The 16,933-nt window shown below is 38.3% G+C and overlaps 1 protein-coding gene across 1 annotated transcript in view; it reads left to right on the top strand.

The window, feature by feature from the left end:
* Nucleotides 1-16,933, top strand: part of VAV3 (vav guanine nucleotide exchange factor 3) — a 429,462-nt gene that overhangs the window by 358,481 nt on the left and 54,048 nt on the right. Inside the window, exon 21 of the mRNA XM_005678013.3 lies at nt 16,470-16,535. Within this exon, the coding sequence (XP_005678070.1) occupies nt 16,470-16,535 (66 nt within the window). The remainder of the gene's footprint in view (nt 1-16,469; nt 16,536-16,933) is intronic.

Genomic DNA, 16,933 nt, shown 5'->3' with positions numbered 1-16,933 from the left:
TTTGATTCTGACTTACTTTGCTCTGTATCAGGGCTTCCCTGGTGGTTCAGAGGGTAAAGCGTCTGCCTCCAATGCAGGAGACCCGGGTTCGATCCCTGGGCCGGGAAGATCCCCTGGAGAAGTAAATGGTAACCCACTCCAGTATTCTTGCCTGGAGAATCCCATGGACGGAGAAGGCTGGCAGGCTACAGTCCATGGGGTCGCAAAGAGTCGGACACGACTGAGTGACTTACCTCACCTCGCTCTGTATAATAGTCTCCAATCTCATCCACCTCATTAGAACTGATTCAAATGCATTCTTTTTAATAGCTGAGTAATACTCCATTGTGTATATGTATCACAGCTTTCTTATCCATTCATCTGCTGATGGACATCTAGGTTGCTTCCATGTCCTGACTATTGTAAACAGTGCTGCGATGAACATTGGGGTACATGTGTCTCTTTCAATTCTGGTTTCCTCGGTGTGTATGCCCAGAAGTGGGATTGCTGGGGCATATGCCAGTTCTATTTCCAGTTTTTTAAGGAATCTCCACACTGTTCTCCATAGACCTTTTGTTCTTAAGCCATCTGTCCTGTAACATAGAACCTGACCCAGACACCCTCTGAGGTCTGAAGAAGAGAGGTAAGTGGAGTGGAGTTAGTAGATCTTTCTTCCCAGTACCTCTGCCTGCAACTTTAGTTGTCAGATCATGTCAAAAGATTCTTTTCCTTTGCCCTTAATTAGAAGGAGACTTTCTGATTCCTTCAAGACCACACAAGAATATTAATAGAATTTTCTAAAACTATGCATGTTTTTCTCCTGATCCAAAATTGAAATGTCAGGCTGGATCATAGTCAGAGGCAAATATAACACAAAAGAAGTATTTTTTAAGAGATTCAAATCTTCTTTGTTAAGAAAAGTTGAATCCTAATATCAAAAGACGCATTGCTTTGGCATTATGAAGCAGAGAGTAAACATCTCTGGGAACTGCTATTCTGAGGTCAGATTCCTTCTCGAGGGCATTTCTTTGTGGACTCTGAAATTTGGTTTAAAGATGGCAGTGACACCTTGTTAGGCAGTACTGGAGTAGTTTCAGGGTGCTTCTCAGGTGACCTTCGCTTTGCTTCTCCACTGTCGCTTATCACTTGCTCATCCCTTGTGTAAAACCAGGAGAAACCAAGGCAGAAGTGAAATTATGATGTGGGGATTGGAAGCTGTGTGATGAGTAGAAGCTGATTTGGTAGAATTATGTCCTGTAATTATAGGACCCTTATTTTGACAGGTGTTTACCTCAAAATATTGAGTTAAACCAGGGTCCCTAATTACAGAAAAGTAGAAAAAGGCAGAGTGGGACTGTAATAAAACAAGGGAGGCCCGGGAGAGATGATTATAGAAGATAATAGACATTAGTAAAGGGCTGTAAGAAACATTTTCCCTGGGTGACTGCCAACTGGCTTTGATTGAATAGATCATAAACTGAGTTTGCAGGAATGTTTCCAAGTGTACAGAATGTATTGTGGGAACTGGCAAACCTCCTGAGTGGGTGAGGTTCTAATTGTTAACTCTCAAAATGGGCATTTTTGCTTAAGAGTTCTTATTGGTTCTTTTCCCATGGTTTCCAGTATAACCTACATTTGGTACAGGGCACAATAAAGGTTATAATGTAACTTGATAAGGACTCTACTGTCTAAGGAGAAGTTCCAGCAGTGAAGTATTACTGCTTCTTTTCCATATAGAGGATAACATTATTAAGGAAAAAGTCTGAGGAAATCTGTTTTTTACATTATTTTACCATCATAGAAACTATGCTCTGTCATAATTACTACAAGTTCATGTCAATAACAGAATACCTTTAGTGGGCCATCAATCTGCAACTGATTTGATACCATGTGCCCTTAAGGGTTGGGCCATTTATTAAATTATAACATATATTGAACTTTAATTATTCATTGTAATCTGAATAAAGGAATGTTATTCTTCACGAGTCAATCCTATATACCCTAGGAAACAGGACTTCAAACTGAGTCAGAATGAAAGTCATTAAGGACCTGAACTGTCTGTCCTCTTCTATAAGTTCAGTTCAGTTCAGTTGCTCTGTTGTGTCTGACTCCTTGCGACCCCATGGACTGCAGCACACCAGGCCTTCTTATCCATTGAATTGGTGATGCCACCCAGACATCTCATCCTCTCTCATCCCCTCAATCTTTCCCAGCATCAGGGTCTTTTCAAATGAGTCAGTTCTTCACAACAGGTGGCCAAAGTTTTGGAGTTTCAGCTTCAACATCAATCCTTCCAATGAATATTCAGGACTGATTTCCTTTAGGATGGACTGGTTGGATCTCCTTGCTGTCCAAAGGACTCTAAGGAGTCTTCTCCAACACCACAGTTCAAAAGCATCAATTCTTCAGTGCTCAGCTTTCTTTATAGTCCAAGTCTCACATCCTTACATGACTACTGGAAAAACCATAGTTTTGACTAGATGGACCTTTGTTGTCAAAGAAACATCTCTGCTTTTTAATATGCTATCTAGTTTGGTCATAGCTTTTCTTCCAAGGAGCAAGCGTCTTTTAATTTCATGGCTACAGTCACCATCTGCAGTGATTTTGGAGCCCAAAAAGATCAAGTCTCTCACTCTTTCCATTGTGTCTGATCTATTTGCCATGAAGTGATGGGACCAGATGCCATGATCTTAAGTTTTCTGAATGTTGAGTTTTAAGCCAACTTTTTCACTCTCCTCTTTCACTTTCATCAAAAGGCTCTTTAGTAGTTCTTCACTTTCTGCCATAAGGGTGGTGTCATCTGCATATCTGAGGTTATTGATATTTCTCCCAGAAATCTTGAATCCAGCTTGTGCTTCCACCAGCCCAGCATTTCTCATGATGTACTCTGCATATAAGTTAAATAAGCAGGGTGACAATATACAGCCTTGACGTACTCTTTCCCAATTTGGAACCAGTCTGTTGTTTGTTCCATGTCCGGTTCTAACTGTTGCTTCTTGACCTGCATACATATTTCTCAGGAGGCAGGTCATGTGGTCTGGTATTCCCACCTCTTGAAGAATTTTCCATGGTTTGTTGTAATCTTCACAGTCAAAGACTGTGGCTTTGGCGTAGTCAATAGAGCAGAAGTAGATGTTTTTCTGAAACTCTCTTGCTTCTTTTGATGATCCACTGGTTGTTGGCAATTTGATCTCAGGTTCCTCTGCCTTTTCTAAATCTAGCTTGAACATCTGGAAGTTCACAGTTCACATACTGTTGAAGCCTGGCTTGGAGAATTCTGAGCATTACTTTGCTAGCGTGTGAGATGAGTGCAGTTGTGCAGTAGTTTGAGCATTCTTTGGCATTGCCTTTCTTTGGGACTGGAATGAAAACTGAAAACTTGGTGATTACTTAAAATTAAAATCACAAGAGAAGTATTCTGAGTAATAGCACCATACAAATGATATGCTCGTGACAGCATTAGGCATCTTTAAAGAAATAATATTTTACAATGAACAGAGTTAGTACTTTAGTGAAAAGTATATTGGCTTCTTAAATAAGGACAACTTATTTATAAGTATAAATAAGTACAACCAGATTAAATTACTGACACGTAGTATCCCTAATTAAGAATTTGTGGGTCAGATATCTCTTGGTAACAGCAATTGACTGGAAAACTGCAGGGACTTGGGAAAAGTGATCATATAAATAAAAATGTTTGGTAGTAAAAGCAACCTCAGAAATCCGTGGGTCAAAGTCGTCATTTTACAGGTGAGACTGTTGAAGCCAAGAATGATTAAATGACTTACCAAAGATCTGAAAGCAAGGAAGAGAATACTGGGCTCCTGACTTTCTATACATATCAAATTATTACCATAAATATTTTATTTCTTCTGTTCCAAAATTCTACAAAATGCTATAGAAATAACTAAATCAAAAGCTGGTTAAGATACAACCCGAATGGGATCCTTGAGACAGTAGCCATATTATTCATTTTGAATCTCCTGGTACCTAGCATAGTATAAATATTAAGAAACCAATATACTTTTCATTAAAGAACTAATTCTGTTCATTGTAAAATAGTATTTCTTTAAAGATGCCTAATGCTGTCATGAGCATATAATCTGTATGGTGCTGTTACTCAGAATACTTCTTTTGTGATTTTAAGTAATCACCAAGGATAGGAAAACATTCATCAGTTATCTGCTGCTGCTAAGTCGCGTCAGTCATGTCCGACTCTGTGCAACCCCATAGATGGCAGTCCACTAGGCTCTGCCATCCCTGGGATTCTCCAGGCAAGATCACCAGAGTGGGTTGCCATTTCCTTTTCCAATGCATGAAAGTGAAAGTGAAGTCGCTCAGTCGTGTCCGACTCTTAGCGACCCCATGGACTGCAGCCTACCAGGCTCCTCCACCCATGGGATTTTCCAGGCAAGAATACAGGAGTGGGTTGCCATTGCTTTCTCTGCAGTTATCTGTTAGAATTGGAAAAACAAATCCCTATATTTTGGACCTTGCTAATGCTGATTTATTTGGGAGGCTATGTGGCCTCTCCCAAATAGAATTTCTTCCAAGATGTGGTAGAATCCTGTTTTTCTTTTCAGATTTTGTATTGAGTAACTACTCGTGATTTTACTCACTTGTATGCAGATCAGTTTTGCTTGCTGATTTTTCTTTCATCAGTTGTATTTAGATTCAGGATTGCACTGTGTAGGCTACCCAGTGAGACTTTGGTGGGGTGGGGTACTCAAGATACACATAACTAGAGTGTTCCCTTCCCTGCTGGCAGAATTCAGGAACATCAAAAAATTCATCTTTTGGATAACAAGAAAAATGCACTGCAGTCTCGTCTCATTCTGCTGTTATAATCATCTCACATCTAATAAGTTTAGAAAATCAGCTTATGGCTTTTTAGTGAATTTTTTCTTAGCATACATTTCACAACTTTTTAAAGTTTTGACACTTTTTGTCTGCCAAAATTTCAGAGAGATAGTAAACATAAGCAATTTTGTGTGCACTGGTAAAACCATCAAACATAAAAGAAGCTTTTGTCATATATTTTGCTAACTTGATGTAATTATAAACTCTTATAAATTGAGGATAAATTTAATTTCAAAGATCCTAGATCAAGATGCAAGGGTTTTTTTAGTTATTCAGAATTCTAAGCCTATCACAGCTATTTACCTACAGATGAATTATGCCAGGAATGTGAATTTCATACAGCCTTCTGAAAAACTTCATGTTTACTGTTTATACATTGGACAAAAGTGAAAGACCCTGTTCTGACTGAGAAATTTTAAAAGCACCTGGTTTATGGTTTTGTTGTTCTGTGTGTGTGCATGAATATTTTCGAATTCACATCATGATCATTCAGTATAACCATATGCAATTATGTTTGGCACATTTTTAAGGTGATCACTGGTAGGAAAATGTGTAACATCTTACTCATCAAATAAGAAGCAATTAACAATGAAAAAAATGTGTATAATTGCAAGAAAGCATTGAGATTAAGAACTGGATTCTCTGCAATGTAACTGTTTCCTATTCAGGTAAAACACATGAAAGTGTGTCACTTGTGGCTTAGCAAACTTGCATAAATATAAATAAGGAAGATGGGGTTATACACAGAACCAGGCATTTCTGTTTTAATGTGAATGGGTCAACTAAACAATGAAAATTTAAAAGTAAAAAGATTGAGATAAATCAAAAAGCAATATTGTAGGAAAAAAAAAAGAAAGGTTTTTTTTTGTTGTTGTTGTTGTTTTTTGTTTGTTTTTTTGTTTTTAGCACTTACCAAGTGCTTTTACGAACATTAGTTCTTTGAACCTTAGAACACCCTGGTGAGGCTTGGGTGGTAGAACTTGTCATCATCCTTGTTTTACCACTGAGCCTTGCCTGCAGTTGGGCAGATTCATATAGCAGAACTGGGATGAGAATGAGCTCTTCTGATGCCACATCCCTGCTGTCTGATTCTGCACTGCTGTATATCTAACTGATAACACTGGTGTGGCAGCAGCTAGGGTCAGAGATTGCTTCTCACCAAAGGCCAACTTCAGACTGCTTCTTTGTTGTGGTCTTCTCTCCTTTTCTGGTCCTTTAGTTCCATCTCAGGTACTCAAAAAAATGAAGGGGAAGGAGAAAAAAAAAAAAAAAAAGCCTGTCAGTATAATTCCCAAAATAGTGCTTGCTAAAAGCTATCCATCCAATCAATAAACTAATTTGTATATTCACCTCTATTCTCACAATTTGTGGCCACCCTGTACATCTCTCCCCACCCCCAACAGATTGTGTATTTCTGACAGTGACTGGCCAGGGTGACAGTTGCTCTGGCCCTTATCCATGGGTGATGAATCGCCTAGTAATCTCCACACCACCATCATGCATACGTTGAAAGTGCTTAGGGCATTGTAACTTGGGAGAAATTCCAATCTTTCATAAATAACCATTAATCTATCCCTTTTAAGTTCAGCTTTCCAAATCTGTTTCAAATTGTTCAGTGCTATTTCCAGGAGTGCATTAAAGCTCCAATCCAGGTGGTATTAAGGGGATAAATGAGCCACAGGGAAAATACACTCTGTATTTTTCTTAAAGCAATTCTTTCTCCTTTGTACAAAGTTAGGAGCCAAGCAATTTACGATTAAGACTTCTGGAGGATATTCTCTATCATTTTCAGCCATTTTGTCTATGAGTTTAAAAAATGCAATTTTAGCTCTGCCATCCTAGCATACATTAACACTTTTCTCCATAGAAGTAGATTGTAAATATCACTTCTACCAGCATTTCTAAGTAGTTTTAATTCATTATGATTCACTGTAGTTTCTTTTTGAAGTAAAATGAAAAAACAGTTATAAGCGAAAGTCAGAAATAAATGTCTGAATATGCATTTATACTTGTGATCAGGCGTATCAGAGAGAGTCATCAATTTTAGTTTTGATCCATTTTTATACAGGAAGCAATTTGTTTTTCAGGAAAAGGCATATTTTATGAATCATAATTTAATATTGTTTTGTGTCTGTACCACTTTATTTAATGAAAGTTATAAAGGTGCCTCTTTTCTTACCATATACAGCCCATAGCCTATTTTCTCAGGTACTTTCCAAAGAGAATATTTTCATTAGAATGGCCCAATGTGTACCTTAGATTTACAAAAGTCCCATCACATAATGCAGAGAATGCCCTGTAGAATAAATGCATATAAAGATAGCACTGTTTGATACATCAGATGACATATAACTGTAAATGTTTTCAAGTTGACCTTGAAGATGTTAAGGGACTCACCACAACAAATACCAGACAGGAGATTAACTAGAGGACGACTCCCTATCTCTGGCATTTGTACTAGGCATAAAAGGAATGACAAGTCAATTATCTGACCCAGAATAAAATGCCTGCACAGGAAAAGAAGGAGGAAATTCAGCTACATGTCTCTTATCAAGGTTAGTAAAAATTTCATAAGTAGATCATCACATGATGTGCACAAAATCAATGGCTTTGAAAATGGTTGATTTCATAGCTGTAGTCCTCAGTTCCAGCCATGCGTAGGGGATTGGCAGCTGCTCTGCCCATTAATATTAATGAATTATCAATGTACAGCCCACGCACAACCACCAGGGAACCAAAAATACCCCACCTACACACTACTTTATTTTTTCAGTCTTCACTTCTTTATTGTTTCAGGATGGCTACTCCCTTAATAAGTAGAGAATCATTAAGTACAGTACGTATTATTTCATGTAGCTAAAACTGACATCTCATAGAAATTAGTGAGGAAATATAACTTTATTCATCTGTTAAGGTGTGTTAAATTATCTCACTTCTTTTTCATTGAAGGGATGCCTGTGACCATTAAGGAAATGTAACCTGTACTGCTAGCACATTTCATTAAGAGAAAAATTCAGAATGACCTTAGTAGTCTGCTTAGTGAAAAATTCCTTCTCCAAGATCTCCACTAGTGTTAAATGCACTGTTACAGAACATCACTGTTTTTTCTAAATTCTGAATTCAATAGAATAAGCTCTGTTCTTTTGCTGATCTCCTCCCTCCTGATGGTTCCTTCCTGCTTTTTAGTTAGATTGATTTCTGTAAGCTCTGATTTCTTCTCTCTACATTTTCTTCCACAACATTCTTGCTCCTATGATTTTAAGTTTCCCCTCTGTATGATTGCCATCTCACTCTGTGTTATCCAGATGGATTACATAATCACCTCCTTGACTTTCCCCCCAATCTTTAACTCCCATTGTCTACTCTTCCCCTATCTAAACCACAGGCAAGTCCTGAACACTGCAGTTAAATGATATCACTAGCACCTGTTACCCTTCCTGCAGGCCTGTCTCCTTTCTATGACACCATTTTTTGAATGACATTCTCGACCTACAAAGCCATGCCCATCTATAGGCCAGCTGCATATTGATGTCATATTATTCTAAAATATATAATCCCTTTACTGAGACCCTGTGGCCAGTGATAAATTTCAGATATCATAGTCAAGCTGGTTCCTTAGCTTTCTTTCTACTGTGCCCCTTTGTGAGTCTTATGATGCAGGGAGAAGCAGTGCAAAGCTCTGAAGTTAGATCACCTGAATTTGAATTCTGGTTCTGTCACTTGCTTCCTTCACCAGGGCTTCCCTGGTGGCCCAGACGGTAAAGCGTCTGCCTGCAGTGCAGGAGACCTGGTTCGATCCCTGGGTCGGGAAGATCCCCTGGAGAAGGAAATGGCAACCCACTCCAGTACTCTTGCCTGGAAAATTCCATGGACAGAGGAGCCTTGTAGACTACCGTCCATGGGGTCGCAAAGAGTCAGACACGACTGAGCAACTTCACCTCACGTCTGTCACTTGCTAGCTCTGTGATCATGAGTAAATCATTTAACTCCTCTGTGTCTCATTTCTCTCACCTTTAAAATAGGGATCGTAGTTGGACCTACCACAAAGGAGTATTTTAAGGACTAAATGAAACACTCAGATCAGTGTTTAGCATACAGTTCAGTTCAGTTCAGTCGCTCAGCCGTGTCCGACACTTTGCGACCCCATGAATACAGTAGTGGTACAATGTGTTACTCATTATTAGACTCTGCTTAAAGGGAATGATTTACATTTCCTGTGCACATGCTATAATTTCTTAGCCCCAGGCCTTTCTCATGATGTATCTTGTTTTCAGAATATTCTCCTTTTCCATCCCTGTTTGTTTAAACCCTGCATATTTCACATTCCTATGTCCCCTTTTCCATGTAGCTTTCAGAAAAACCCTGAATATTCAATCTGTCTTTTGAATTTCCATAGCCTTTCCTGTACCTTTTTAACAGTATTTAGCCCTTTTGTGTGTGTGTGTGTATGTATGTTACTTGCTTAGTCGTGTCCGACTCTTTGTGACCCCATAGATCGCAGCCCACCAGGCCCCTCTGTCCATGGGATTCTCCAGGCAAGAACACTGGAGTGGGTTGCCATTTCCTTCTCCAAAAGGAACTATAGAAAGAAACAAAGTGAAGATGCTCAGTCGTGTCCGACTATTTGCGGCCCCATGGACTGTAGCCTCCCAGGCTTCTCCATCCATGGAATTTCCCAGGCAAGAGTACTAGAGTAGGTTGGCATTTCCTTCTCCAATTTAGCCCTTTCTACTTTGTATTATGTGTATACATAGTTTCTGAAAATATAGGGGAAAACAAAAACTGTCTTATGAATTTTTCTCATGGTCTAACCAAACATTAGATACTGTATTTGTTGACTGAATGAATAAATACTCCACGTGTTCACTTATTTTTTCCCTAGTATGCAAGTGCAATTGCAGTTTGAGAACCTTGCCAAAACTAGTATCTTCTCTCTGCTTGGTTATGTAATTCATCTCCCTCTATCTTAATCCAACCCTTTCCTCTTCTCTTTTCTCCCCATACCTCTAACTGTTCCCCTTTTTCTGCTCCACTTACCTTTTCTCCCTTCCACTCTCCTTTCCTCATCTTCTCTTTTCTCTTCATCTTCCTCCTCATCATTAATTCTGGGTTCCTACTTTTTAAAATTATCTCTACAAACTCATTGCCAAGATCTGCAAGAACAAAGGGATACTACTTCAAGAAGGAGATATTTTCCGATTATTTTTTGTTACTCTTCTTTGTCAAAAATAATAGAGCATGTAGCATCTGATTATAATGCAACTTACTCATATGAGGTACTGAGAAGCAAGCAATTGTTAAATAGCAAATAAAAAGAAGCCCAATATCTGGACAAGGAGAAATAATCTCATAAGAACTTTTTAATTACATGTTCTGATTACTGCAGTTTGTTTTGAGTATGGTTAGTTTTTCTAGAAAGGGGAAATAATTGTGTCATGAGATTATTTTAAAGAGGAGTTTGACTAGTGGCCTCCAAGAATAAATTCTTTTCTTATTGTTAATTTCTCTTTCTTATTTACAATGCTATTTTGAATTACAATCCATTTCTCCAAAATCTTAACTGTCCTCTTGCCTTAATCAGTATCCTGTTTCTCCAAAATTTGAAAATCATCTAAAATATCATATCTGTTTCCATTTCCATGTGTCTTGCAATGTCTCATCCTGTTTGAGGAACATTCCCATGAGCTCTGTTAGGGATACAAATACCAGTGAAATCTAACTCCTAATTAATTATGAATAATTATTGAACAAAACCAATGTGATCTGCTTGTATTTACAAATGTAAATTTGAAAGATACAGTATGCATATATTATCTCTACTGTAGGATTGAGGGATGTGAAGCTAAGAAAATTGAATGGTAGATTGGAAAGTCAAACTTGAATTCCTATTTTACAATCATGATCTGAAGCCACATATAAGGTTTAACAATTTTGTTTTATTATTTTTTAATGGTACCATATTTATTTAAATTGGAGGCTAATTATTTTAAAATATTGTAGTGGTTTTTGCCATACATTCACATGTATCAGCCATGGGTGTACATGTGTTCCCCATCCTGACCCTCCATCCCACCTCCTTCCCCATCCCATCCCTCAGGGTCATCCCAGTTCACCAGCCCTGAGCACCCTGTCTCATGCATTGAACCTGGACTGGCGATCTATTTTACATATGATAGTATGCATGTTTCAATGCTATTATCTCAAAGCATCCCACCCTCACCTTCTCCCATAGAGTCCAAAAGCCTTTTCTTTACATCTGTGTCTCTTTTGCTGTCTCACATATAGGGTCATCATTACCATCTTTCTAAATTCCTTATATATTCATTCATTTACTGTATTGGTATTTTTTTTTTCTGACTTACTTCACTCTGTAAATAGGCTGCAGTCTCATCCACCTCATCAGAACTGATTCAATGCATTCTTTTTAATAGCTGAGTAATATTCCATGGGAAAGAAATGCAAAAAAGCAAAATGGCTGTCTGGGGAGGCCTTACAAATAGCTGTGAAAAGAAGAGAAGAGAAAAGCAAAGGAGAAAAGGAAAGATAGAAGCATCTGAATGAAGAGTTCCAAAGAATAGCAAGGAGAGATAAGAAAGCCTTCCTCAGCTATCAGTGCAAAGATAGAGGAAGACAACAGAATGGGAAAGACTAGAGATCTCTTCAAGAAAATTAGAGATACCAAGGGAACATTTCAAGCAAAGATGGGCTCGATAAAGGATAGAAATGGTATGGACATAAAGAAGCAGAAGATATTAAGAAGAGGTGAACAAAAAAGATCTTCAGGACCAAGATAATCACGATGGTGTGATCACTCACCTAGAGCCAGACATCCTGGATTGTAAAGTCAAGTGGGACTTAGAAAGCATCACTACGGGTGGATTCGTGTCAATGTATGGCAAAACCAATACAGTATTGTAAAGTAAAAAAATAAAAAAAATTAAAAAAAGAAAGCATCACTATGAACAAAGCTAGTGGAGGTGATGGAATTCCAGTTGAGCTATTTCAAATCCTGAAAGATGATGCTGTGAAAGTGCTGCACTCAATATGCCAGCAAATTTGGAAAACTCAGCAGTGGCCACAGGACTGGAAAAGGTCAGTTTTCATTCCAATCCCAAAGAAGGGCAATGCCAAAGAATGCTCAAACTACTGCACAATTGCACTCATCTCACTAGTAAAGTAATGCTCAAAATTCTCCAAGCCAGGCTTCAGCAATACGTGAACTGTGAACTTCCAGATGTTCAAGCTAGTTTTAGAAAAGGCAGAGGAAGCAGAGATCAAATTGCCAACATCTGCTGGGTCATGGAAAAAGCAAGAGAGTTCCAGAAAAACATCAATTTCTGCTTTATTGACTATGCTAAAGCCTTGGACTGTGTGGATCACAATAAACTGGAAAATTCTGAAAGAGATGAGAACACCAGACCACCTGACGTGCCGCTTGAGAAACCTATATGCAGGTCAGGAAGCAACAGTTAGAACTAGACATGGAACAACAGACTGGTTCAAAATAGGAAAAGGAGTATGTCAAGGATATATATTGTCACCCTGCTTATTTAACTTCTGTGCAGAGTACATCATGAGAAACACTGGGCTGGAAGAAGCACAAGCTAGAATCAAGAGTGCCGGGAGAAATATCAATAACCTCAGATATGCAGATGACACCACCCTTATGGCAGAAAGTGAAGTGGAACTAAAAAGCCTCTTGATGAAAGTGAAAGTGAAAGTGGAGAGTGAAAAAGTTGGCATAAAGCTCAACATTCAGAAAACGAAGATCATGGCATCCGGTCCCATCACTTCATGGGAAGTAGATGGGGAAACAGTGGAAACAGTGTCAGACTTTATTTTGGGGGGCTTCAAAATCACTGCAGATGGTGACTGCAGCCATGAAATTAAAACACACTTACTCCTTCAAAGGAAAATCATGACCAACCTAGACAGCATATTCAAAAGCAGAGACATTACTTTGCCAACAAAGGTCCATCTAGTCAAGGCTATGGTTTTTCCAGTGGTCATCTATGGATGTGAGAGTTGGACTGTGAAGAAAACTGAGCGCTGAAGAATTGATGCTTTTGAACTGTGGTGTTGGAGAAGACTCTTGAGAATCCATTGGACTGCAAGGAGATCCAACCAGTCTATTCGAAAGGAGATCAGTCCTGGGTGTTCTTTGGAGGGACTGATGCTAAAGCTGAAATTCCAATACTTTGGCCACCTCATGTGAAGAGTTGACTCATTGGAAAAGACCTTGATACTGGGAGGGATTGGGGGCAGGAGGAGAAGGGGACGAGAGAGGATGAGATGGCTGGATGGCATCACCGACTTGATGGACATGAGTTTGGGTGAACTCCAGGAGTTGGTGATGGACAGGGGGACCTGGCGTGCTGCCAGGTTCATGGTGTCACAAAGAGTCGGACACAACTGAGCAACTGAACTGAATATTCCATTGTGTACATGTACCACAGCTTTCTTATCCATTCATCTGCTGATGGATGTCTAGGTTGCTTCCATGTCCTGGCTATTGTAAACAGTGCTGCGATTAACATTGGGGTGCATGTGTCTCTTTCAATTCTGGTTTCCTTGGTGTGTATGCCAGCAGTGGGATTGCTGGGCCTTATGCCAGTTCTATTTCCAGTTTTTTAAGGAATCTCCACACTGTTCTCCATAGTGGCTGTACTAGTTTGCATTCCCACCAATAGTGTAAGAGGGTTCCCTTTTCTCTGCACCCTCTCCAGCATTTATTGCTTGTAGACTTTGGATAGCAGCCATTCTGACTGGTGTGAAATGGTACCTCATTGTGGTTTTGATTTGCATTTCTCTGATAATGAGTGATGATGAGCATCTTTTCATGTGTTTGTTACCCATCTGTATGTCTTCTTTGGACAACTGTTTAGTTCTTTGGTCCATTTTTTGATTGGGTCACTTATTTTTCTGGAATTGAGCTGCATGAGCTGCTTTTATATTTTTGAGATTAATTCTTTGTCAGTTGCTTCATTTGCTATTATTTTCTGCCATTCTGAAGGCTTTCTTTTCACCATGCTTATAGTTTCCTTCGTTGTGCAAAAGGTTTTAAGTTTAATTAGGTCCCATTTGTTTATTTTTGCTTTTATTTCCATTACTCTGGGAGGTGGGTCATAGAGTTTCGTGCTATGATTTATGTCAGAGAGTGTTTTGCCTATGTTTTCCTCTAGGAGTTTTATAGTTTCTGGTCTTATGTTTAGATCTTTAATCCATTTTGAGTTTATTTTTGTGTATGATGTTAGAAAGTGTTCTAGTTTCCTTCTTTTACAAGTGGTTGATCAGTTTTCCCAGCACCATGTGTGAAAGAGATCGTCTTTTCTCCATTGTATATTCTTGCCTCCTTTGTCAAAGATAAGGTCTCCATAGGCATGTGGATTTATCTCTGTGCTTTCTATTTTGTTCCATTGATCTATGTTTCTGTCTTTGTGCCAGTACCATACTGCCTAGATGACCGTTGCTTTGTAGTATAGCCTGAAGTCAGGTAGGTTGATGCCTCCAGTTTCATTCTTCTTTTTCAAGATTGCTTTGGCTACTGGAGTTTTGTTTTTTTTTTTTTTTTTTGTATTTCCATACAAATTGTGAAATTATTTGTTCTAGTTCTTTGAAAAACACCGTTGGTAGCAATGGCACCCCATTCCAGTACTCTTGCCTGGAAAATCCCATGGATGCAGGAGCCTGGTAGGCTGCAGTCCATGGGGTCACTAAGAGTCAGCCACAACTGAGTGACTTCCCTTTCACTTTTCACTTTCATGCATTGAAGAAGGAAATGGCAGCCCACTCCAGTGTTCTTGCCTGGAGAATCCCAGGGACAGGGGAGCCTGGTGGGCTGCCATCTATGTGGTCACACAGAGTTGGACACGACTGAAGTGACTTAGCAGCAGCAGCTTGATAGGGATTGCATTGAATCTATAGATTGCTTTGGGTAGTGTATTCATTTTCACTATATTGATTCTTCTGATCTATGAACATGGTATATTTCTCCATCTATTTGTGTCCTCTTTGATTTTTTTCATCAGTGTTTTATAGTTTTCTATATATAGGCCTTTTGTTTCTTTAGGTAGATTTATTCCTAAATTTTATTTTTTTCATTGCAATGGTGAATAGAATTGTTTCCTTAATTTCTGTTTTCTCATTGTTAGTGTATAGGAATGCAAGGAATTTGTGTGTTAATTGTATATCCTGCAACTTTACTATATTCATTGATTAGCTCTAGTAATTTTCTGGTGGAGTCTTTACAGTTTTCTATGTAGAAGATCATGTCATCTGCAAACAGAGTTTTACTTCTTCTTTTCCAATCTGGACTCCTTTTATTCTTTTTCTTCTCTGATTGCTATGGCTAAAACTTCCAAAGCTACATTGAATAGTAGTGGTGAGAGTGGGCACCCATGTCTTGTTCCTGACTTTAGGGGAAATGCTTTCAGTTTTTCACCATTGAGGATAATGTTTGCTGTGGGTTTATCATGTATGGCTTTTATTATGTTGAGGTATGTTCCTTCTGTGCCTGCTTTCTGGAGGGTTTTTATCATAAATGGATGTTGAATTTTGTTAAAGGCTTTTTCTGCATCTATTGAGATAATCATATGGTTTTTATCTTTCAATTTGTTAATGTGGTGTATCACATTGATTGATTTGCAAATATTGAAGAATCCTTGCGTCCCTGGGATAAAGTCTACTTGGTCATGATGTATGATCTTTTAATATGTTGTTGGATTGTTTGCTAGAATTTTGTTAAGGATTTTTGCATCTATGTTCATCAGTGATATTGGCCTGTAGGTTTTTTTTTTGTTGTGTGTGTGGCATCTTTGGTTTTGGTATTAGGGTGATGGTGGCCTCATAGAATGAGTTTGGAACTTTACCTTCCTCTGCAATTTTCTGGAAGAGTTTGTGTAGGCTAGGTGTTAGCTCTTATCTAAATTTTTGGTGGAATTCGGCTGTGAGGCCATCTGGTCCGGGGCTTTTGTTTGCTGGAAGATTTCTGATTACAGTTTCGATTTTCATGCTTGTGATGGGTCTGTTAAGATTTTCTACTTCTCCCTGGTTCAGTTTTGTAAAGTTATACTATTCTAAGAATTTTTCCATTTCTTCCAAGTTGTCCATTTTATTGGCATATATTTGCTGATAGTAGTGTCTTATGAGCCTTTGTATTTCTCTGTTGTCTGTTGTGACTTCTCCATTTTCATTTCTAATTTTGTTGATTTGATTCTTCTCCCTTTGTTTCTTGATGAATCTGGCTAATGGTTTGTCTATTTTATTTATCTCCTCAAAGAACCAGCTTTTAGCTTTGTTGATTTTGGCTATGGTCTCCTTTGTTTCTTTTGCATTTATTTCTGCCCTAACTTTTATGATTGATTTCTTTCCTTCTACTAACCCTGGGGTGCTTCATTTCTTCTTTTTCTAGTTGCTTTAGGTGTGTAGTTAGGTTATTAGTTTTAACAATTTAAAAACCTTTCTGCTTATGTTTCCCTTCCTGAGCTATAGTAAGTTAATGTTAGGATTGGGTACAATGTGGAAGTAATTCTGAAGGTTCTGACCAATAGCATCATGCATCTACCATTACACAATTATCATTATGGTAAATTTGTTCTCAACATTGGCTTTTTTTTTTTTTTCTAATTTAGGGTAGAAATTTAACATCTGGAGAGGTTGGATTTTTTCCGAGTGATGCTGTCAAGCCTTGCCCATGTGTAAGTATGAGTATTTTATTTCTTTCTACTTTATTTTTTGATGCTGTAGTTAATTATGCAAGAATGTATAAAGGATATTGGCCTGGTCCCTAATTAACTTATATTTTCTTATTAATAATATTACATACCAAAATCATGACTCCATTATCAGAAAACATTTTAAAATGTTAATGGAATATATGAAAGAGGAACTATTTACTTATTTTGTTTGTTTGAACAAAATTAAAAATTTTACCAGGTTTTAGAAGGAATAAACTAAAGCTACCTATCAGATATATTGTACTAATTTCCCTTTTCCCTCTGAGGTAGGGATTAAAAGCGAAAGTCACTCAGTCATGTACAAGTCTTTGCAACCACCATAGATTACACAGTCTACGTAACTCTCCAGGCCAGAATAC

This window comes from Capra hircus, chromosome 3 (genome assembly GCF_001704415.2).
Source record: "Capra hircus breed San Clemente chromosome 3, ASM170441v1, whole genome shotgun sequence".
NCBI lineage: Eukaryota > Metazoa > Chordata > Mammalia > Artiodactyla > Bovidae > Capra > Capra hircus.
This window is presented reverse-complemented; position numbering and strand designations above follow the sequence as displayed.